This window comes from Vitis vinifera, chromosome 17 (assembly GCF_030704535.1).
Source record: "Vitis vinifera cultivar Pinot Noir 40024 chromosome 17, ASM3070453v1".
Taxonomy (NCBI): domain Eukaryota; kingdom Viridiplantae; phylum Streptophyta; class Magnoliopsida; order Vitales; family Vitaceae; genus Vitis; species Vitis vinifera.
This window is the reverse complement of record NC_081821.1, coordinates 919,827-945,693: the sequence shown is the minus strand read 5'-3', so window position 1 is coordinate 945,693 and position 25,867 is coordinate 919,827. Positions and strand designations below refer to the sequence as shown.

Below are 25,867 nucleotides of genomic sequence, written 5' to 3'. Positions count from 1 at the left end.
TATATATCAAATACTCTCATATTATCTTATTAAAGTAATGAAATCATTTTTATTTGTAACTTCTAATGCAACCGAGTTTCACGGGGTTCAAAGCCGAAGAAAATTTTTCTTCAAGTGTTAAATTTAGGTATAGAGATGGAGTATTCTCTATAGCAAATAATATAGTCATTTAAAAAATAATTAATGAGGATTAAAAAAAAATTGCAACCATCTATTTTAAGGATGATATATTGTAATTTTTTTATTTTTTTATAATTTGATATGTTAAAGTTGAACTCTTACAATATAATTTTTTTTTTACTTTTAGTGTTTGAAAACATATGAGTAGATTAGATCTTCACATGCATCTCCTTTTAAATATTTAATTTTGTCTCTTGCATGTCAATTAATATTAAATCGATTTAATAAAAAAGGCAAGCACAAGGGCATAATTATCACAATATAGGCTGCCTAAATCAGCCATTTCACACCAGATTCATATACATTATATAATATTCTAATAGCACACACCAGTACACACTTCAAACGGGGAAATATAAGGAAAATGACACTTTCAACTATTTATTGGTCATGGCATAGAATGCATACCTAGTCGAGAGAAAGGGCTGAAGAGAGAAGCTCCTCGTCCTCCAAGAAAACTTGGAGATTCTTGGATCTCATCAAGAACCCAACTGCTTCCTCATCAAAATCCAGGAAGAATGCCAACTTGATCAGTTCGGCGAGATCAGATATATGGTCTTCTTTCTCCTGTAAGACGCCCTCTGATATTACTTCAGCGAAGATTGTAGCATATTCGATTTTATTTTTATGTCCACCCGATATATCCATCTTCTGCATGAAAAGCTTGGAATCCTCCCGGTCCCAGCGCATCATTCCTCTTGCATCAACGTCCATGGTTTCCCCAGAAGACATTGACAATCTGTAGCTTGCTGCAGTTTGCCCCTCCGTCTCAAACACCTTAAGATTGAGAAGGCCTTTGACAGCTTCCAGCCTTTGTCCTGCTTCCATTTCAATAGAAGGACCAGCGAGAAAGCCAAGAATGAGTTTCAGCAGGCCTTTTCCGATCAAAGTTTCCTTCTGAGACACTTGCTTGAGTTCACTGGCCTCCAACTTGGAGATTTCTTCCTTCTGTACAGATTTAGAGATAGAACGAACACCAATTTCCCTGTAGATGTCAAGCAGCTTAGTCCGGGGCAAGGAAGGGATGCTTGGCTGGGGATACCACACAAAAATTGAGTGAGGCGAAGATTGTTGGAAAAGATACTTCAGCTGGAGGTCATCTGCAATGAAAACATCACGTTTGTCAAACAGCATTATTCTCTCCGATCCTGATTCAACTGGCAGTTTTGACAAGCTGTCGGCAAGAGTTTTCTGTGTGTTTTTACTCCAGTGCTTTGAAACATGGGCCCAGAAAGCACAACACTCCGAACGTGACAGTTGCTCCCTTGAATTTTCCCAGTTATTCCAAAGTTCGCAGTAGTCATCAATAGAAGGATTGGATTTAACTTGCATGACTCTGCAGAAAAGGCTGAATAATTCCGGCTTATAGTGTTTCTCTAAAACATTCAGCTGTGAACTGAAGAGACCATCCTTGTCATGAATAACACATTTTTCAGGACTAACCCACTCTCCACTGTCACTCCCATTAGGGATCCAGATCCTTCTAGGAGTATCATTGGAAGGCGACCAGCCGTGTTCATTCAAGTAATTATAGACTCGAACAATGGTTGAAAATTCAGAATGAAAATCAAGATAGCCAGCAAGCAAAGAGCACCCATTTAACAAATCAACGGTCACTCCAATTTCTCTGAGCTCGTTCTTGTAGGCTGTAATGTTGGGGCCATAGAATTCTTCATCAATGAAAGGTCCATCGTTCCTCTGTAAGAAAGAACCCCACTCAGAGCCAAACAACAAACATTGGCCTGGAGACCTATACCCAGCATTGGTTTTTAACCAACTTTGAGAAACCTTTGACCGGAAAGCATCAGTCAAAGTATAACCATCTTTCATTAATATCTGGATGCACTGCAGCAGAGAGAACACACTTTCAGGAGTTATGGTGCTGGGATCTTGGGGAAAGTAGACACCTGCAGCCACAAACCTCACCCCATCTTTATACTTGATGGTAACACCCAGGCTCCTCAGCTCTTTACTATATTCATGAATTCTCTTGCCATAGTACTTGTCACTATCATCAATGAAAGGAAGCACAGTAATTGAACTTACAGGTTCCCATTCTGGGCCAAAAAGAATGCACTCTCTTGGTGATCTAGGAACACCAAGCCGTGTTTGCAGCCATTTTGCCTCACAAATGTTGTGCTTAAAATCTGAAGGAAACTTCTTGTTTGTCTTATTAATCTGTCCGTAAGACCTGAGAAAAGACAGAACATGTTCTCTTCCAATAGAAGACGAGGATGCATGCTTCTTGAAAACAGCTAAAAATTTCTGGGTCGCTGCTTCAAAATCCACCACTACACCTGCTTGCCTCAACTCTTTTTCGTAAGACAAGATGCTGGTTCCATAGAAGTTTTCATCAATAAGTGGAAAATCATTATGGAAGACTTTCAGAAGCGAATCCCACTCAGTATTAAACAGGAAACATTCACTAGGAAACTTGTAGCCCATGTTCGTCTTCAAGCATTTATTACCTTTAAGCGCATGCACAAGCTCATGGGCTGATCTTGAATTGCGCTCGCAATCCCACATGCATTCAAATATCAAAAGAATAGACTTGGCTGTTGGACAATTTGAGCATGCTTGAGACTTGAAGTGATCGGTAACAAGCTGGTAATTTTTGTTAAAGCCAACCAGCACACCAAGCAATTGGAGTTCCATTTTGAAACCAAGGATTTCCTTGCCATAGTGATCTTGGTCAATGAAGGGGATGTCACTTATTTGTGATGCAGCTTCCCATTCCTGGTCAAATAAAACAGATCCAACTGGAGACCTGTGACCACAGGAAGTCTTCAACCACCTTCCATCTTTGATGCTCTGGATGAATTTATCAGCCGGAAGACATCTAAGTCTCAAAAATCTGATGAACTTAAGTATTTGAAACACATTGGATTTAGTCAATGCAGAGGAAGCTGCAAGAGACATGAGGTGCCTCCCTATAAACTCACACGCTTCGCCATATTCAAACTTTACTCCAACAGTTTTGAGCTCCTCCTTATAATTATTGATGCCATTTCCATAAAATCCTTGGTCAATCAATGGAATATCAACCATTACTGACTCATCCTGCAGAAGATTTTCATCTGATGAAGCAAGCAGGAAAGACTGTGATGGTGGCCTATATCCAGGACTGCCACTGAGGGAAATTTTGAGCCAGCTTCCCATCTTAATGGATGTCAGGAACTTAGCTGGCAGACCTTGCTTATATTTCAGGTTGTGAATCCAGTCCAACAGCAAGAATGCATTTTGCTTGGTGAGTGGTGCATATGCGGCAGATAACTCGGCGTCGGGAGGAGATATATCAGGTATATCAGAAGCTGCAACATGAGTTTTGAGAAACGTCATTAGCTGCATCTCTGGTGTGAATGAACCTGCATAACTGCCCGAGCGCAAATAGTCTTCTCCCAGCTCAACATAGCCTGCTCCCCTCCACGGATTTGCACCCATTAATCCCACCCATTTGCTTCCGTTAGCAGGAACGAGAACACCTTTTCTCTGAGTGCTCACATGCCCATAGTTATCTACAAGTGGCATGATACGACACAAATTGTCAACATCCCCCTTTGGTAGATAACTCTTCGAGAGGGAATGATAAAGGAAGTGAACATAGGCAATAGCAAGCTGTCGGTCACCCTTAAAAGAATTATAAAGAATGACAGCAAAGTCGTACACACTGACAACGCGAACCTTCACTTGATTTTGAAGCCATTCCAACAGAGTCTCTCTCTTAGAAAAAACTTTGATAGCTTCTTGTGTGCTTTTGGGCATAAAATATCGATCTGTCACACGTCTAAATTCCCTGTTCCAGTCTATCAACCATGAAATATGCTGAGACTCACGGGACATACAAATCATACTTCCACCATTCCACATTGAGACATTGCTTGTAGGGCACAAAACAACATTTCCATCAGGACCAACATATTTCAGGAGAGGAACATTCCTCATGTCCGTGCTGTGGAAAGAGGAACTCCATTTCTCAGCAATAAAGAGTAGAAGTTCCAAATAATCATCCTCTGTCACTCCCAAGAGAAGATTGGAACTCCTGATACACGTGGCATACCATTCGCTATTGACAGGTTTCACACCAAGGAAATTCAATATGTGATCGTACTCCTCTGTATCAAATGAAGAATTCAGGATATAGCTTCCATGGGATGACAGAGAATCCAAGCTTACCCCTTGATTCCTTGCCTTTTTGAGGATATTCCAGAAAGAAGGCATTAACCTACCCACTTCACAAGGTTTACGAAAGATCTTCTGGTCTGAATACGACTCACATGGTATGATATTCTCCTTGAGCAGTTTTGCTTTGATAGACTCCCTCACGACATTGAGCTTTGGATAAGAAGAGCTGTCAATAGGTAAGAACTTAAACATTGGGGTCAGTGTAGAAACTGGAACATCTTCTGATGTTGTAACCAGTGAAATAAGGGCATTAAGAAAAGCAGAAGGCACACAATCGAGAATGCCTTGGTTCCATTTGTTGTCCAAGAGGATTGTTTCCCTGGATGATGCAAGAACAAAATCTGCCTGAATAATGAAGGGAAAATTTGTAACCATCTCCGTGGGAAGAAATGCATAGACTCCAGGAGAGCTCATCCCCCTATTCAGTCGCTGTCCAAGTGGAAATGCCAGCGTAATAACCCACTCCTCCACTTCAAGTCTTCTTTCTACTTGATTTTCCTGCCTGACAGGGAACTTCTGCCTCCACATATAGTAGCTGCATTCTTTTTCAGTCACATCACTAGTTTCATCCGCAGAGAGATGGAGAGTATAGGAATCAGCATCAATATTCTTCCTTGTAACAAAGTTAATTTCACTTGAAATAGAGATGGCATTCACAGTATTGAGCCTTGGATCCTCATTATCTTCCTTGACAGAAAAGTGCTTAATCTTTGAAAGAAATAATAGAACTTCAGGTTGAATACTTGAGAGCTGTTCCTTCACAGGCTTGATCTTGTCAGGCTTTAGAGGCAAGATTATGGTAGTGGTTGGAAGGACTGCATGAGAACCATATATTTGTTTTATGTCATCAAGACTTGGATTCTGCTCAACCCATTCAGGGACAATGTACCCAAGATTGCTGTGCGGGCAAGGCTCTTCATTGAATCGTATCTGATATCCATTACTGAATATGTAAGGCTGAGCTGTGATCAAAAATACACTCTTGAATCCAATTCCTGCAGATTAGCAAGACGACAAGTTGTATAAGAAATAGTTCTAATAAGAAGATAAGTAACATAAATAAATAAATAGTTGGTAAAGAGATCAAATTGGTTAACAGAAAGTCTTGTTCCCATTAGATTAATTGAAAATTACAAACATACTTGTCATCACATGTTTATACTATTGTTCGGCCATCTAGCTCATCAGTGAGCTTCAGTACTTCCGGAAAAAGTCCAAGACACAAATGCTCTCTCAATTATGAGTAACGTGTAGTTCCGAACGTTCAAATAAAAGCATCCCCATGAACGCTTAAAGTTGACTAGAAATTTTGCCTAGGTCCACTCAACTAAAAATGACTCACATAAAGACAAAAGCTAAGATAATAAGGAATATGTTTCCATCTGTGTTAATCAAACAAACCCATGACTTTAATAAACTGTTTCAGCTCCACAAGTTCTATGACATGAAGGTCTAATTGCTCCATGCCTAAAGCTTAGGTAAGAGAGTAAAGGGCTACTACTCTGTTGCCCTTTCAAAATTACAGCAATTTGCAGTATATAATTTGCCACTAAAGAATGTAAAAATATGAGGGAAGGAATTGAGGCACCAAGGAACAAAGTCCTGTGCATGTGATGCCCAGAGTAGTCCTTTCACGTGCATAAAAAAACATCAAAGATCAGACAGTGCATGTTAATGGCTTTGGGGAAAAGAATAAGAAGGCCAATTTCAAAGGAACTGAAGTCTACAGAAGAACCCCTCTAAGAAAATTAAAACATAGAACACTAGGGCAATCCATCAATATTGGTGTTTTATGGTGGCACACTGCACACAACTAGGTATTTGGGATAATTGTGATTTGCCTATTGTAGGAAGAGTTCATATATTTTAGGTCAAATGATACTCTGGAACACCAATAACATGATTGTAATTCCAAACCTTTTCACTAACATTGGTTTTTAATTGCAAAGCTAACTTGGGTTTCCTATTACTGAATTTGGAAGCCATTTCTACCTTTGTATTCATGCACCTCCACGCATATGAACATTTCCTTTTTATTGTACACCTCTTTGACTTGATGCTTAAAACTAACTCTCACGTACTCTTATATGTTGTTGAGAACTTCCTTGTATATGTTCTTCATATTTTTAATCAATATTTCTTAGGTAAATTTATATATAGGTGTTCTATATTTCATATCTGCATTTTAAATGCATAGATTTCTATAAAGGAAATGCAATCCAAGATGTAAGGATCTAATACCATTCTTTAGGGGGAAGGATAAACTCTACGGAGCCATAGATAGAATGCATGAAAAGGAATATTCTTCATGCATCTTTCATTCTTATTTGTATAATCATCCAAAAAATTAAGCCCTATGAACTTCATTACTACCCTATGTTGTCATTTGCAGCTAAAGTAAACTAAAATTAGTTGAAAACTTATATGTTTTTAAATTATTTAATCCTTATATAGAAGAATTAAAATAAGTTAAATGAGTTTGAAGACTATTTTTAATGTTTTTTTTTATATATATTAGTTGAAAACTTATATGTTTTTAAATTATTTAATCCTTATATAGAAGAGTTAAAATAAGTTAAATGAGTTTGAAAACTATTTTTTATGTTTTTTTTTTGTTTTTTTATATATGATAGGTAAACTTTTGTCCTCATTGGGACTTAAACCTAGAACCTCCCACAAACCCTCCCCAACCCTTTACCACTTGAGTTAGGCCTCAAGAGCTATGTCATAACCTGCTTAAATGACCCTCCCCTAAGCTTATATAGGTGAGCAGAAAGCTTTTGGAATCTCTTGGAGTCATTTACACTAGTGGAGGAGTGTGATGTTCACACATCTCTACATAAGATTGGAAGAAAAGGAAAGCATGTGGGATGTTCTATAGAGTTCCAAACAAGTCATGGAAATAGTCTTTATATAGAGAATTTTTGGATAGTGTGGAACCTCTGTGGGTTCTAGAGAATTCCTAAGGTGCGTATAAATCGGTGAAGGCCTCGTTTGGCCAAGGCACGTAACCAACCAAGCAAGTGAGAGCTTCCAAGCAATATTCTAAAAGCTTCCTTGTTCAATAAAGCTTCATTTCTTTTAAGTGTTGCCTACGGTTCTCATCTTAGCTTCCAAGGTGTGTGCGTCTTAACATAGCAAGCTAAGTATAAGGGAAGGCTAATTTAGCAATTTCAAATGTCTTTAAGTTGTCTAAGTGCCGCTCGTGAGCTTACAAAAGGCTTCAGTTCATAACATTTAGCTAACTTGATCAAGCTAACTTTTGACTTGAATAAAGTGTTTCTACACTAGAAGTTCTAAGACTTGAGGATATACTTGCTCTATAGTTAGAGCTTAGGACAAAGAGTTTCCCCTTTCAAATTTAGGGTATGGAAAATGGAAAAATATGAATGAAAGAATCAAGAAATGAAGGTACCTTTCTCTCCAATATAACCGCGCTTCCTGTTGCCTTTCTTGGTGGACCTCCCAACACCGCAGATAGACTCAATATTTTTAGCTGAAAATCCCTTTTCGTTGTTGAAAATCAACAACGTCATTAGTGCTCTAGTGCCAGTTATGTCCTTTGAAGTTATAACGAGCTCCAACGACGGATTTACGTCTTCCCCATATTCGTTATCTTCTGCATTCTGATGTGTAAAATTCACAATATTTGATTTATTCACATTTAGATTTTCCAAGAGGAATAGGGAAAAAAAAAAAACTATGTTTTCAGTTCAACTAAAGTTGGTAATTGAGGTAAAGTCCTCCTATCACTCATAATTAAACTCAAAACTCAATGAAAAAGTAGAAATTGAGAGAAAGGATACTACCTTTAAAAAATCTCTAAAATACCCTTGACTATTAAATGAAAAAGCTAACCGACCATCCCACTTTTCTCATTCTCTTTTTTGCTCTTTCACCATTCTCTTTCATATTTATTAGTGGGACCTAGTTGAATAATTTCCTAATCATTTTTCTCCATCAAATTGAACATGAAAGATAAATGATTAAAAATTATATTCACTAAATACATTTTTTGAAGTAAATAAATTTTAAATATTTCATCAAATAATTTTTTCAAACTTACATAATATATAATAAATATTTTTTAAATACCTTGGAAACTTACATAATATATAATAAATATTATTCTTTATTTTAAACTTATATTATTTCTCAAATATATTAAAAAAAATTTTAAACACCTCATAAAATATTAGTATTATTTGTTTGTTATAACTTACAAATTAGACATCATCAAATATTGTTTTTTTTTTAAACTTATAGAATATATAATAAATTCTTTTTAAATACCTTAGCAATTTTTTTTGTTTTTTACTTACAAAATAATAAATATGTTGTACATTATTTCTTATATATATTAAATAATTTTTAAATACCTCATAAAATATTATTTATCTTTTTTCTTTTTTTCTAACTTGCAAATTAGACATAGAGTGTTTATTATTTCTCATGTTATTTTGGAAATAATGTAAACACTCACATGCTATATATATGTATATATAATATTAATCAAGAAAATAATTTTTCTAAGATTAATTTACCAACCTTCCAATAATTTCGAAAGTGTAAATAGAGTAATTGACAAAATTAAAGTCTTCAAGATATTCAAAATTTATCCATTTCAAAATTACCTAATTGCTCCCCATATTAATCCTAAATATTTTTAAATAAAGATTTAAATATTTAAAACTATTAAAATAAATATTTTCTTATTAAAACAATTTTTTAAAAGTAATAAGATAAAAATCATGAAATCTTCAAAACTATAATTACAACAAATATTTTTAATTTTAAAACTAATTTCATAATTTAAATTAATGATTTTAAAAAGTAAAAATGTTACAAAAATAGTTTTTATTTATTTTTAATTCCATTTAAATATTATTTTTTAATCTCTATTGATAACAATAAAATTATGTTTATAAAGGCAAAATAGTATATATATATTTTATTTAGCTTACTTATAATGAACAATTCAAACATGATTGGTTTTAATTTTATTTTCTACATGTTAATTTTTGTAGGAAATGTCTTAATGACATAGTTTGGTAAAAAAAAAAAAACTATAAAAAATTGTCTTAATGTCAAGCTCAAATTGTTTAAAAATCCTACAAATCTATTAGGAGTCTTGTACACCCTTATACACTTGACACATTTCCCTTGTACAGTTAGTGTAATATCCTTATAAAATAGTGCAAATTTCATATCTCTCTTAAGTTTTGTGTTAATGTAGGTGTGTTAACCATGTTTTCAATGGTTTGGTTAAGAAAATGGTAGATGACTTAGGGTTTTCTCCAAATATCATTATTGAGGAAAGTATTGGAATTTTCATGTGGAAGTTAAATAAAATGCATGACATAAATGTACAATCCTTGAGTGATAACAAAAATAAAGGAATGGTTCGATTGAAATATTTCACAAAAGGTAGTTTTGTACACCCTTATTCACTTAATATATTTCCCTTGTATACTATACAGTGGTACAAATTTCATGTCTCTCCTAAGTTATATATCCACGTAGGTGTGTTTAACCATATTTCCAATGGTTTAGTTCAGAAAATGGTGGATGACTTAGGGTCAAATTTTTTTCCCCAAATATCTTTACTGAGAAAGTATTGAAATTTTCATGTGAGAATTAGATAAAATACATGACATAAATATACAATTTGTGTGTGATAAGAAAAATAAAGGAATGGTTCAAAATAAATTGAAATCTTTCACAAAATATAGCCTAGTACACTCTTGTATACTTAGTATATTTCTCTTGTACAGTTAGTTTTCAATTTTTATTTTTAAAAATAGTTTTCATTTTTTAATTAAACATATTTTCAAAAAGAGAGAAAATAATAATTTATATAATTTTTAACTACTTGTTTTCATCTAAAATTAGTAAATATACTTTTCAACCCTTTTATATAAGAAAAACTCAATCTCTACCATATTTTTCTTTCTTTTAAAATAAAATAAAAAAGAAAGAAGAAAACTTATTTTAAAAAACTCTTTTTTCTTTTCTTTCTTTTTCTTTATCTTTATTTAAAATAAAAAAACTCTTCCTCCATCATTTTTCTTTCTTTTTCTTATTTTAAAAAATTTTCAATTAATGAAAATCATTAAAAAAAATCCTTAATAAACAAATTTATAACATTTTGTATAACTTATTACTAAAAGTTATGTTCAAAAAGTTATTAAAATAAGAAAAGAAGAAAATTAAAAAAAAAAAACTTTTTATTTTATAATAATAAAAAAAACTTCAAAATAATTTTTAGTATAAAAGAAAATAAAATAGTGAATATATTTATTTTAAATAGTATTTTAATTATTAAATTATTTACTTTTAAAATATAAAAGGTAATCTTTATTTATTTAAATTAACATTTTTTTAAAAAGTATTTTTCAAAATACCCTTTAAATCATTAATATAATTTTTTTTATATAATTTAAAAATAGAAAATAATGTTGATTTTTTAATAATTTATAAAAGAGTTTAAAAAAATAATGAAAATCCAAAAATGGTTAAATAAGAGAGAATTTGATGGTAGCGGCATGTGAAGAGTGGTAGAATAAAGACAAAAATGAGTTAAAATAGTATTTTTATCCATTAATATCTCGTCTCTTTGTAATCAATTTTGAGTGATAGAAGGATTTACCTTAATTATCAAGCCCAATTGGACCGAAAATACAATTCTTCAAATGTAACAAATTAACTCTCAATCCGTATACGAGTCAAATGATAGATAAGTAACTGATTCTTCGGAAAGTCAGTATACCGTAGATTTAGAGCTACAATCTCTAGTTAGTCATCTCCAAGAAACAAAATACACATACAAAAAACAAAATATTCAAAAGTCTCAGCAACCAAAAGGAGGAACAGAACAACGCTCAAAATTTTAAATAACATAACAAAACAATCGCTGCATACAACGCAGAGTGCCGATCGCATCTCAAAAACAACAAGACATACGTATAAAGTACAGACCTGAATGAGTTCCATGAGGAAATGAACATCCTTAGCGTAAAGCTCAGCAGAGAGATTCTTCACCGCCTGGTGAAGATCCTCCGTCAGCGGATTCTGCTCTCCTCCGATCGAGAACTTCGTCCTCCTTATCTCCTCTATATGCTCCTTCGGCGTCGCCATTACTACTCCTCCTTCTAGATTCACACAAAGCACTCTTCAGTCTTCACTCTCAGTAGAAAGAAGCCAAGAGCACTAGATGGCAACACACAGAAGAAGTGTCTATATATAGAGAGACGCATTTACAGAATGTCCAATCCACTGTCGTTTCGGGTGGACTAGAACGTGAGAAACTTAGTGGAGAAGCAAAACTTGTGGATGAAGTAACTAATCAACCGAATCGACAAAAGAAACATAAAAAGGGGAGCCGACGAGTGGTACCATGAAGTGGGGAATTTGAATCGTCCTTGCATGTGGGAGTGAATTTAAAAGTGGTATCTTTTCGATCTGCCCAATTAGAAATGACCACGTGTAAAATAGATTTATTTGTATTTAATTTAAATTAAATCTCATTGTTTCTACCTAATTTTATATCATCCAATTTTATGTTGGAAAATTCTAATTTAAAATAATTACTTTATTTATTTCTAATTTTAATCTCATAAAAATTTGATTCCGTGAATTACAGTGAAGAAAAAGGGAAGTTTTCATTTTTTTTTTAAATAAAAATAAATAATATAAAAAAGTACAAAATTCAATCGAAAAATATATCCAAAGATGAGAAATTTATAATGGAATGAATTTCCATTCGAGAAGGTTACTCTCTTATACCTTGTTTCTAATTTTCCATTCTGATCCCATTTTCTATTACATTTATTTAGTCTTTCAAATTTAATTATGAAGATCAATAATTTAGATTTAGTTGTAGATATAATATCTATTTGATAACTTAACAATTTTCCTAAATATAATTTTTTTTACTGAGTTTCATTAAAAAATAAATAAATAAACTCTTATTACAAAAAATACTTCTCAATTTATACTACAAACAAAATTTTCATGGAGAATTTAATTTGAAAAACTTATTCCATGTATTATGCACCTATACATAATACATAATGTAAAAGTTTTTAAAATATCATTTTTTTATTGTTTCTCAAAACACCTCAAATTTGTTATTAAAAGCATATTTTGAGAGCAAACTTAAAAAAAAAAAAAAAATGTTATTTTCAATAAAAAAAATTATCAAATATGATTTTAAAAATATAAAAATGTTTTCAAAATACAAATTATTGATAGTTCGAAATAAGCCTTATTTTTCGTACAAAGTGCTACTCCGGCAAAACATCTATATAAAGACCACAAATTTCATTTATTTGTACTTATAATGTTTTTTTTTTCTTGATAATTTGGAGTTATATATTTATATTATTTTATTTTTTATGTTTTTATTCAATGATATATTTTTAATCATACATCATAAAGATTCATATTTTGAGTTTGATATAATACCAAATCCATATGCAAAGTATATATTTAAAAACTATTTTTGAAAACAACCTTTTAGGTTATATTTGGAAATTATTTTAACAATTTTTTTGTTTTCAAAGGTAAAAAAATCAAAATATGTTTTATTATTCTGTTATTCCCAAAATAGGTTTTTGAGAATTATTATAAAAATATGATTTTTTTTAGAATATACAATGGTATTCACTAGTTTTTTTAAAATTTGTTTTAAAAAAATTAGAAGTACTAAATATAAAAATTAATTTTAAGGAATATTTAAATACACAAACTAAATTGAAAATATTTCAAATTTATAAACAGACTTTTGTTTTAGAAGTTAGCGTAAAAATATTTTTGAATATTATTTTCAAAAATATTTATGAAAAAAGTTTGTATAATTAAAAGCAATTTTCTAACTTAAAAAAACAATTTTAATAGACTTCTGAAAAAAAAAAGTTTTTTGAAAAATTATTTTAAAAATAAATGGTTTTGAGAATAAATTTAAGATATTTTCATTTTTTTTTTAAAGTGTTTTGAGTAATAATTGAAAATATAAACTTTTTTAAGTTGATAATACTTTCATGGAAAATAAGATAAAAAACCATTTTTCAAATATCAAATACAAATGTATTTCTAAAAACAATTAAGAAGTGTTCCTGAAATTTTGTTGTAAGGAGTATAAAACTAATTTCAAGAATAATTTTCAATTAAATCCTTAATTATTAGTCAAAATATTATTTTATTTAATCATCTTAACTTTGATGATTTACTTTAATGGGACTATTAATGAAAATGTTATTTTATTTAATCGTTTTACATTTAATGATTAACTTTAACCAAAGAGGAACCTACGGCGAAGGAATTAGAAAGTGGAGAAGGAATCAATAAAGGATGAAAAAAAATAAAAATTAAAGATTTAAAAAGACACCCATCTAGTGGAATTGTACTAGAAAGTGACGTCACCATTCCTCCACCCCACGTCTTTGTGGACTATGGAGTCCTTGCATTGTATTTTCCTCTCATTTTCCAAAGGGAGATGGACAAAAAAGCATATAAGTCACTGTACAAGTAGAACGGGAGATTCCAAGAGGATAGTCAAGTGGAGAAGGAATCAGTAAAGAGACATGTGGCAATCTACCTTACCACATGCTTTAAACTTGAGAGTCACCAATCAATATGTCACATTATTTTTCCTTTTTATTTTTCTTCATTTCACCTTTTAACTTTTTTATAATATGATAATTACACATTCTCATACAAATATTTTTAATTTCATTTTTTTCACTCTTTCTTCTTTTGTTTTTATTATTTTTAAGGACTTTAAATATAAAATAATAATAATAACATATAATAAATAATTAATATAAAAATAAATACATAATAAACAAATTTAACCTTTTACTTATGGGTATGTAACTTTGCCCAGTTTTAAATTTTTTTTTTTGTTAAAATGTTTAATATTTTTAATTAAAGAAGATAAAAACTTGGTTGTGGCTCTAATATTTTGATTTGTTAAAATTTTTAATTGTTTATTATACAAAATAAAAAATAAAATATATTTTTCATAAAAAATAAAAAATAAAAAATGTTTTTAATCATTTACATTAATTTTCTCTTAATTTTATTAAAAATTAAAATTTTTGCATACTTTACCATAAAATCAAAGAAAAATGGTATACCCTTCCCACTATACTGGTACTTTTAATACATTTCAGTGTTAGGTTTTTCATAAAAGAGTGATACCATTTTTTTTTCTAAAATACCAAAGAAGAGTGGTATATCATTCTCATCACACTGGTATTATTAATATACAATGGTACTTTTTTTTTTTGTTCAAAAAAGTGTGATCTTTTCAAAGGGTTATGTCGATGGATGCGCAATTTCAATGTGCAAAAATTTTAATTTTTAACAAAATTAAGAGAAAATAATATAAATGATTAAATACATTTTTTCATGAAAAATATATTTTATTTTTATTTTATATAAATAAAAAATTTTAAATTTTAACAAAGAAAAATATTAAAAGTTAAAACCATAATCAAGTTTTATCTTTTTTATTTTTTATTTTTTTGTTAAAAAGCTTCGGATTACCTTTTAAAAAAAATCCAAGATCCAATAAAATTGTTTCACTATTCAAATCTTCGGCCCAAGTCTTGAATGGAATCATAGTCAACTTGGGAACCACTTAGTTTCACACATGGATGAAAATATTGTCATATATCGCCTATCGAAGCTTATGGAAACGAAATATGGTGGAGAAATATCGACCAAGAGATATATCGAGAAAAATCGCCAATGGCGATATATTGACGATATTTTGCCTTGGTCAAAGCACGGCTTAGGCAGTCAACATAAGCATTGGGTGTGGTCAACGTGCGGGCGCTTCAATCAAAGCTCAAAAATAAGATTTTGTTTTGCAATTAAGGGGATTCAAACCTCCAACAAAACATTCATTTTGCCATTAGAGTTGGTTTGCCCTTTGTTAAATATTATGCACCAAACATATATATATATATATATATATATATATATATATATATATATATATATATATATATATATATATGTATATATATAGTAAAAGTGAGTATATAAACAAAATTTTTAAAAAATATTTGAAAGAACAAATTAATTATAATTATCTTATAACTAAATGAAAAAAATCTCATTTAAATGATTGCCAAAAATATAAAAATTATTATGATAATTTTTTGTATAGTGTTTTTAATATCATTAATAGATTAATTAAATATTTAAAAATTGTGCATATATCATCATTTATTTTATATCATTTAATACAATTAAATTAAATGAATCATAATTTTAATATTAAATATATTTTAAAATTAGACATATTATAATCAAATATCATTATATTATTATGAAATAATATTTGATGTAATTTAATAATAAATGTACACTTATAAAATTCATATTTTTTTTTATTAACGTATAGGATATTATTATCAAATATGATAAATTATATCATATATATATATATATATATATATATATATATCAAATTATTCAACAAAAAAATTTTAAAATATCTATTATACTTCTAATTACATTTCTATGAAGTTTTTTTTTGTTATTATTTCTATGAATTTTGATCAATTTTAGGTCTACAGATATTTTTTCCAAAATATCCGTCAATATATTCATAAAATTGAAGTATCGATATATCCGTGATTACCGATATTTTCATAATTGGTTTTACAATACAAAAACTTTTCACCCACTTTTAGAGAACTTTTCTTTTGAAGTTCTCTTTGTCTTTTTGTTTTAGAGAAAAAACAAAGGATGTGGGAATTGGAGAGCCAGAAAGACAGAGTTAGAGATAGATTAAGTCAGAGAGAGATTTTATGTATATATATATATATATATATCTTTAGTGGGGAGGTTTTTAGGTAGTTTTTGGTAGTTTCAACTACCAAAAACTACTTCCCCAGATCTCTGACATATTGGATTAGGTTGGGTCAGCCCAACTTGGGCACCCACCCAATTCCAACATCTCCCGCTTGCATAAGATAGGTTGATACAACTGATAAATAATCATCCAAGTCCATTCTCTCAATTTTTTGAAGGTGATTTATACAGGCAAATGAGTTGTAAGACCATGCGAGCACATTTACAATTTGGGAGCTTATAAAGTTATGTACCTATTAGGGATACATAATAGCTTAACCCCAAAATTATGAGTGAACATTTATAATCATGTTTAGTTGTACCCCAGATTATTTAGTCATATTTTAATGTATACACCTAATCCCTCAAAGTTGTATACTACACAACAATATAAATGTATTCACAATTATATTAGCTACAAAAGCAATATAACTAGTCGACCAGGAACACATCTTTATCAATGTAACTAAAAAAAAATCTTTCTTTTAGGCTCATATATTTTATATTCAAATTAATTGTTTGCCAAATATGTCCCATAAGGATAAATTATTTTATTCACGTCGGAAACATACCAAAATAGCAACATTAATTTGTCACCTCAAAACATAACAAAAAATACAAAGAGTACAATAATGAGTTATTACAAATGTAATAAGCCCTAAGGATCTTACACAGTGAGGATGTAGGGATTAATCACCCACTTTCCTTATTAGTCACTTTCATAACACATGTAGTATGAAATACATGCTATGGTGATTTCTCTTCAATTAGAGAGTGTATGTCAAACTACCACCATACGGACCTCAACTAAGAGCTTCATAACAACCGCTTGTTTGAGTTTCACATCTATAGTTCTCCTCAAACTTTTTATGCTACAACTCAAGTCCGATTCAAATAGGCAAATGTAATTGTGGGTGATTACATTTGATCAAGATGTCATTTATTATAGACCTCATCTTGATACTTAACCAAGGTGACACTCATTATCTTTGTATACTTTTTACTTATTTATCATCATCAATATACCATGTTTCATCCCAACTCATAAACACATTGATTGGGACAGTTGCTTATGTGAGAGAGCCAACATCTGCCTATTGACATACATTTAAGAGCTTATATGTATAAGTACTATTTACATATTCAATGATATGAATAACGAATATTCATCTCATTTGATCATTTACAGAGTATCTTATGTCCAATCAATAATGATCCATGTAATATAATCAACATAAATTATAACCTACGCAATCCTAATGACTTTACATGTACATAAAACATGTCTCTCAATATGACCTAATTTTCCATATTTATAAGAAGGATTATGAATATAAACCGCTGACCCTCATGGTCGCAAATTGCTAAGATCAGGCTTTCGATTATTCCATCACTCATATGGAGTAGATGCAATAGTCTTTGAGGGCACTCGATTAAGTACATAAGTAGCAGTCAACAATGCATCTCCCCAATATGAAATGGGAAGATTTGCTTGAGCCATCATTGACCTAAACATGTCTAACAACGTTCTATTTTTCCTCTCAACAACACCGTTTTGTTGTGAAATCCCTAGAATAGTCAATTGTCTACTAATACCATTTTCATCACATAAATCTTTAAATTGTTCTGATAGGTATTCCCTACCTTGGTCTGTTCTTAATGTTTTAATCTTTTTATCCAACTGATTCTCAACTAAATTAATGTAGCATCTGAAGTAATCTAATACTTCTAACTTATGAGAAATCAAATAAACATGACCGTAACGAGTAAAGTCATCTATAAATGTGATGAAATACAAGGTGTCATGCCTTACTCTAACACTCATAGGACCACAAATGTTAGTATGGATCAATTGCAATGGTATTTCAGTTCTAGTTCATTTTCCAAATGGTTTTCTCGTTGTCTTACCAGCTAGGCAATATCCACAAGTTGGAAAATCAAATTTAGTGAATTGACCTAGTAGATTTTCTCTAGCTAGTCTATTCATTCTTTCTTGTCCAATATGCCCAAGTCTAGTATGTCATATGATCACATAATCTGTCACGCCCCAAAACCCATTCCAAGGGCATGACGGTGATTTCACACCTCAAGCCCAAAGGCTCAAAGTGAAAATGACACAAACATTCGTATTGTAACTGGAAAGAAATTTACCAATTACCAAATTCCTATTCAGAGTAGTAGGAAAAAATTCTAAAGTCTTTGAGCATCAATTTTTTTTTTAAAAAAAAACTAACACATCAACTAGAGTATTATTGTTCAAATAACTCCAAATTCAAATAATTTAAACGAAAAATAAATTTTAACATCTAAAAAATGTCCAAAAATAAAGTTTGAACCAAAATCCTAACAAAGAAAAATTTCCCCAGCCTAGCCATCAGTTCTTGCCCGAACTGAGAGTACCTGAAAAATTATCAACGAAGGGGCATGAGCTTAAAGCTCAATAAAGAACATCAATGCAATTTCATGAATCAAATATTTTCAACCATGTTTGCAAATAGGAGATATAACATATACTTATTTTTATAAAAAACTTGTGAGTTCAAAATACTAATATATTCAAACTTTTCAACAAACTTTCTCATATCCATTTCAAAACAATTTCTCATCAAAACCAAATTAAATGCATTCAAAATATCTTACTCTGGTTATCAAATAACAAATGGTGCCCAATTAGGTGGGACTTCACAAATGAGTGACTATTTTCAAATTTGTTCCATTTAAGGTGAACAAAACCAAAAGTCAACAATTATAACCCATTGACTAGGGGCCATAAGGTCAACTATTATAACCCGTTGACTAGGGTCATATAATATTAACTATTATAACCCATTGATTAGGGTCATAGAAATGTCAACAATTATAACCCGTTGACTAGGGCCATAGGAATCAAAGTCAAACACTTTATTTCATTAATTCAAACTTGCAAAACAAAATATTATATCTCAAAAAATTTTCATTTTTCATAAATAAACAAAGAAGATTCTCAAATATACTTTCCATACAAAACACATATTTGATCCATGCAAAAAGATAAAAATAATATTTTTTACACTTTTCAAAATACAATATAAAAAAATTTTATTTTCTTCTGTAAAAATCTGCATTAATTTCCCTTACCTTGAAAAAGTACTCAAAATCTTGAAGTATTTAACTCTGAAGAATTTCTCCTCACTTAACATAATATCATACACAATATTGATTATTGATTATTTATCTAAATATATATATATATACAATCTTAAAAATATTTTATTTAGTATTAGGGATCCTAATTAATTTCTCATTTAAAAATTATTACCATCCAATATTATTTTCAACTTCCTAAACAATAATAAATTAATTTAGTGAGTTTCCAAATTATTGTAAAATTCATTTTCTTTCCTAATCTTACCCTCACTATTTATTTCTTTATATACTTAAATTAAATTAAAACTTATATAGGAAACTATTATTATTATTAATAATATTTCCTTTGTTAGATTAAAACTAAATATTATAATTTTTATTAATTTTCAAATTCGATACATAACCAACTCATTACCCTCATATCTTCATTACACGCACAAAGCCCTAAAAATAAAACAGTAAGTCTCATGTTTCTTTTCATTATTTATTATTATAATAATATATTTACATATAAAATCTTTTCCAATACCTAAGTCAACACCTTGGCAACACATGCGTACTCCAATTATTATTATTATTATTATTATTTTATTTTATTTTATTATTATTATTTTTTCAAATCTAAAGTCTACACAAACGATTTATTTATTTATTTTCTAAATCTAAAATTTCTTTTCTTCCATTGATTTTTCATTTATTTTGTTTTCTATTTAATTGAAGTTTTCTAAATTTTCCTATTTTCATCACAAATTAATCCACATTCATAAATTTCCAGTCTTTTAATCTAAAAATTAATTTAACAAACCCTAATCTAGATTGAGATCTTTCAAAGAATATCTAAAGTTTTTAAAACTAATTAAGGTAGTACCTAGAGTCCCTTAAGGTAGTACCTAAAGGCCATTAAGATAGTACCTAATGTACAGTCTCAAAAAACCATTAGTAGACCACTTGAGCACTTAAGAGAACCACATAATGGCATGGTATAAGGGTCACAAAGGAAGACCCGAGGCTTGGGAGATGTTGAGTTCAAGTTTAGTTAAGGTAGTACCTAGGGTCCCTTAAGGTAGTACCTAAGGTACAATCCCAAAAAACCATTGGTAGACCACTTGAACACTCAAGAGAACCACTTAATGGCATGGTCTAAGGGTCACAAAGAAAGACCCAAGGCTTGGGAGAGGTTGAGTTCAAGTTTAGCTAAGGTAGTACCTAAGGTCCCTTAAGGTAGTACCTAAAGGCCATTAAGGTAGTACCTAAGGTAGAGTACCAAAAAACTATTAGTGGACCACTTGAGCACTCAAGAGAACCACATAATGGCATGGTCTAAGGGTCACAACGGAAGACCTGAGGCTTAGGAGAGGTTGAGTTGAGGTTTAGCTAAGGTAGTACTTAGGGTCCCTTAAGGTAGTACCTAAGGGCTCTTAAGGTAATACCTAAAGTACAGTCCCAAAAAACCATTGGTGGACCACTTGAGCACTCAAGAGAACCACTTAATGGTATGGTCTAAGGGTTAGAAAGGAAGACCCGAGGCTTGGGAGAGGTTGAGTTGAAGTTTAGCTAAGGTAGTACCTAGAGTCTCTTAAGATAGTACCTAAAGGCCATTAAGGTAACCTAAGGGCTCTTAAGGTAGTACCTAAGGTACAGTCCTTAAAAAGCATTGGTGGACCACTTGAGTACTCAAAAGAATCGCATAATGGCATGGTCTAAGGGTCAGAAAAGAAGGCCCGAGGCTTGGAAGATATTGAGTTGAGGTTTAGCTAAGGTAGTACCTAGGGTCCCTTAAGGTAGTACCTGAAGGGCACTAAGGTAGTACCTAAGGGCTCTTAAGGTAGTATCTAAGATACAATCCCTAAAAAGCATTAGTGGACCACTTGAGCACTCAAGAGAACCACACAATAGCATGCTCTAAGGGTCAGAAAGGAAGACCCAAGGCTTGGGAGAGGTTGAGTTGAGGTTTAGTTAAGGTAGTACCTAATGGCTCTTAAGGTAGTACATAAGGGCTCTTAAGGTAGTACCTAAGGTACAGTCCCTAAAAAACATTGGTGGACCACTTGAGCACTCAAGAGAACCACATAATGGCATGATCTAAGGGTCAGAAAGGAAGACTCGAGGCTTGGGAGAGGTTGAGTTGAGGTTTAGCTAAGGTAGTACCTAGGGTCCCTTAAGGTAGTACCTCAAGGCCATTAAGGTAGTACTTAAGGTACAGTTCCTAAAAAGCATTAGTGGACCACTTGAGTACTCAAGAGAAGCACATAATGGCATGATCTAAGGGTAAAAAACGAAGGCTCGAGGCTTGGGAGAAGTTGAATTGAGGTTTAGCTAAGGTAGTACCTAGGGTCCCTTAAGGTAGTACCTGAAGGCCACTAAGGTAGTACCTAAGGGCTCTTAAGGTAGTACCTAAGGTGTAGTCCCTAAAAAGCATTGGTGGACCACTTGAGCACCCAAGAGAACCACACAATGGCATGGTCTAAAGGTCAGAAAGGAAGGCCCGAGGCTTGGGAGAGGTTGAGTTGAGGTTTAGCTAAGGTAGTACCTAGGGTCCCTTAAAGTAGTACCTGAAAGCCACTAAGGTAGTACCTAAGGGCTCTTAAGGTAGTATCTAAGGTATAGTCCCTAAAAAGCATTGGTGGACCACTTGAGTACTCAAGAGAACCACACAATGGCATGGTCTAAGGGTTAGAAAGGAAGACCCGAGGCTTGGGAGAGGTTGAGTTGAGGTTTAGCTAAGGTAGTACCTAGGGTCTCTTAAGGTAGTACCTGAAGGCCACTAAGGTAGTACCTAAAGGCCACTAAGGTAGTACCTGAAGGCCACTAAGGTAGTACCTGAAGGCCACTAAGGTAGTACCTAAGGGCTCTTAAGGTAGTACCTAAGGTATAGTCCCTAAAAAGCATTGGTGGACCACTTGAGCACTCAAGAGAACTACACAATGACATGGTCTAAGGGTTAGAAAGGAAGGCCCGAGGCTTGGAAGATATTGAGTTGAGGTTTAGCTAGTAGTACCTAGGGTCCCTTAAGGTAGTACCTCAAGGCCATTAAGGTAGTACCTAAGGGCTCTTAAGGTAATACCTAAGGTGCAATCTTTAAAAAATGAGACTACTTCCCAAAATTAGCTTTTGAAATATTATTATTGTGCCAAAACTTGAGGTGGGTCATTGGATGAATGGTTCCATAATTGAGAAGTGCTCACCAAAATCATCAAATCAATTTCAACCCCATATGTAAAAGAGAGGCTTTATTTATCTACTTTCTAAAAAATACACTGAAATAATCATGTTGTGCCAAAACTTGGAAGTGGGCCTTTGGATGGATGACCATGTATTAGAGAAATGGTCAGCAAAATGATTTAATCTAAGACCTTTTTTCCCAAAAATACAATCAGAAGTTTACATGGGTCATTTCATGAGTAGCCATATAGTTAAGAAATGCTCATCAAATCATTAATCAGATTCAAACCCGTGTAAAAATGAGATTGTTTCCCAAAAACACATTCTCAAATTTACTTGTTATGCCAAAACTTCACCTAGGTCATAGGAAGAATGGGCTAAAAATGCAGAAATGTTCATCAAAATCCTCAAACCCACACCCAAAAAAGAGAATTTTCCCTCAAAAATTGAATTGGGATATTAGATGAATGGTTACCAAAATTATCAACCGAATTCGTACCCATGTGTAAAAACGAGATATTTTACCAAAATAGATCCGAAAATGTACTTGTAGTGCCAACAAAAATTGAAAGTGGGTCATTTGGATGTGAATGGTCAGCAAAATCATCGATCAGATCCAAATCCATATGTAAAATGACAACCATTTGCCTAAAAATACAATGGTTTGCGTCTTCAGGCATCAAACCAAATTCAGGATCATGGCTGTACTAAACACATACTGTATCTACTATCTACCACACCTATAATCAATCAAACACCTAAGGTAAAACCCACTAAACAGAGAACCACATATCTCATGCCTTGTTTCCTCTGATCAGGTTCTTTTCAATTCAGATTTGAGTGTTTATTACATGGGCAATTTTGGAGACCCGTGGCTGCTTACATGGAGACTGTGGTGGCTGCTAACAAAGAAAACAAAAGAGCAATTTTGAAATAACTTATCCAAACAGTATTTAGTGCACAAAAAAAATAATATTCTGATCATTAATGGACAAAGCCCATATTCCAGTTTCTATGGGCTTCATTCCCATATAACCTTCAAATGGGCCTCCTAAAACACAACTTCCCCTTGTCTTTTTCTCTCATTTTCCAAAGGGAGATGGATAAAAAAGCATATAAGTCATTGTACAAGTAGAATGGGAGTTTCCAAGAGGATAATAAATTAGGAGAAAGGAAGATCCCAAGGGCTTTTCAGGAAACCTACCACCAATAATACACACTATTTGTTATTTTCTTTATAATGGAATAGATGATAACCACCATCTACATTCCATGAAACTGTAAACTACAAATAATAACAAGACCGACAATCTTGTAAAAATACTAAAAATAGAGGGTGACAATCTTATAAAAACCCTAGGGATAGCAACTCAATGGATGAGGATGGGTAGGTACCTAGATTATTTAAAATTACTCATATTTCCATTCTAAAAAAGGTTTTAACTAGAAAAGAGTAGATTGAGATAAGTATGGAATTTCTAGGGTTGCAACTTGGAATGTTAATAGTTAACCTGAGCCTAATTCAAATTAAAAAATAAGTAACTCAAGTTCAATCCAACCCGACTTCTAACTTGAAGTACTCAACTTAAGTTTAACTCAATATCATTTTTCTAAACTTTGGTTAAATTTGGGTTGATGGAGTTAAACTCGAATTGATTGGATAAGAGTCGAGTTGGTTGGGTTAATTGAGTTGCATTATTTAAAATTCATTCATAATGGTTTTTTTTTAAAAAGAATTTATATATATTTATACCAAAATTTAAATAATAAACAAGACAAAATTTCAAGATAATAATGAAAAAGTAAAAATAAACTTATATATATATATATATATATATATATATATATATATATGTTCCTAACCCAATTTAACCTATCCAAGTTGTACCCCTAGGAATTTCCCATGCTTACCTTTCACATCTTGTTTAATTTTTAAATTATTTTTCAAATTTTTAAATTTTAATTATCTTAAGAGAAAATGAAATGAAATGAAATTATTTTTATTTAATTTTATATACAATTAGTGTGGGTAAGAAAACCTTCTTTGAATATGACTCTGATTAACAAAAAAAAAAAACCAACAACAACAATAAAACTCATTCCACATACATTTATTTCAAATTCGTCCTATTAAGGGCATAGAGGGTACAAAAAAAATTTATCCATTGTCATCCCTACAAAAATATCATGACTAATCACATTAATTCTTCAATGTGCTCATTGGGTCAACCACTGATATGCTTATTGGGTCAACTACCCTAGATGTGGATCATTTAAGACACATTAATATAATGTACTCCTCTTGTTTAAAGTAGAGTGTAAGACCAAATTTTTACTCAAAAGAACTAACGAGGCAATTTAATGTACATCAGTGAGACAATTTGATGTAGATCCGATTTTTTATTCACTTTTAGGATTCAAGTTCAACTAGTTCATAAGGATCACCATGACTCTATATGTATTGCATGGAAATTGAAGAAAAAGGAAATACAATTTTATGGTTTCTCAACAGCAAAGACATTAAAAGTAGTGGTCAATATATATATATATATATATTCAACTTAATATTTTAATATTTTTATAAAAATAAATATGAAAGTTATGATATAACCTTATTTGTAATTTTCTATTTCTAGAAAAAGCAAAAAATTAAAAGCAAAATACTTTAAAAGTTATTTCATTTCATTTACTTTCTATTTTTTCTTTCAAACTTTATTGTGAGGCATTAATACGTGCAAAATAATTCAAAGCTCATTACAATTTTAATAAAAAAAATTACTAATCTTGTCAGAGACTAAAGATTGTTTAGTGGAGTGTTTAGTGCTAAAATATTTAATTTTTTTGGTGTGCAAATTACATTTGATGATGCTTGGGAAGTGTGATTAAAAATCTTTTCGTAATTTCAAATATGCTTATCATTTTTATAATACTTTTCAATGATTTTTTATATTTGTATAATTCTTTTTTAAAATAGTTTTTAAAAAATAAACAAAAACAACTAAAAAATATTCTTTATAAACATCATTTGTTTATTCTTAAAAACAAAAAAAATTGTTTTATGTTTTTTTATTATCAAATATGTTTTCTTATTTTTTTTACTCTAGAAAAGGAAAAATCATTTTCGAAAACAATTATCAAATAAACCCTAGCCTTAAATTTACATCCCCAAGCTTCCATAGCAAATGCATGAAACGTTAAAATTCTTGAGTGGGCTCGACTAAGATTCATCCTTAGGCGTGAACCAGGTTTCAGACCTACAAGCCAAATTTGCATTCCTACCATTTCTTAACAAATGCAAAAGAGATTGGGAAACTTGTGTTTTGATGGGGCCATTTGGGAAATATATAGT

At 31.4% G+C, this 25,867-nt stretch overlaps 1 protein-coding gene across 1 annotated transcript; it reads right to left on the bottom strand.

Annotated features, from left to right (window-relative positions):
- Positions 1 to 381: 381 nt before the first annotated feature.
- Positions 382 to 11,593, bottom strand: LOC100247409 (uncharacterized). The gene is made up of 3 exons (XM_002284278.5): positions 11,341 to 11,593; positions 7,778 to 7,988; positions 382 to 5,357 (listed from the first exon to the last, which is right to left on the bottom strand). The coding sequence occupies exons 1-3, from the start codon at positions 11,497 to 11,499 to the stop codon at positions 589 to 591; spliced, it is 5,139 nt and encodes a 1,712-aa protein (XP_002284314.1). The 5' UTR covers positions 11,500 to 11,593; the 3' UTR covers positions 382 to 588.
- Between the last annotated feature and the right edge of the window lie 14,274 nt (positions 11,594 to 25,867).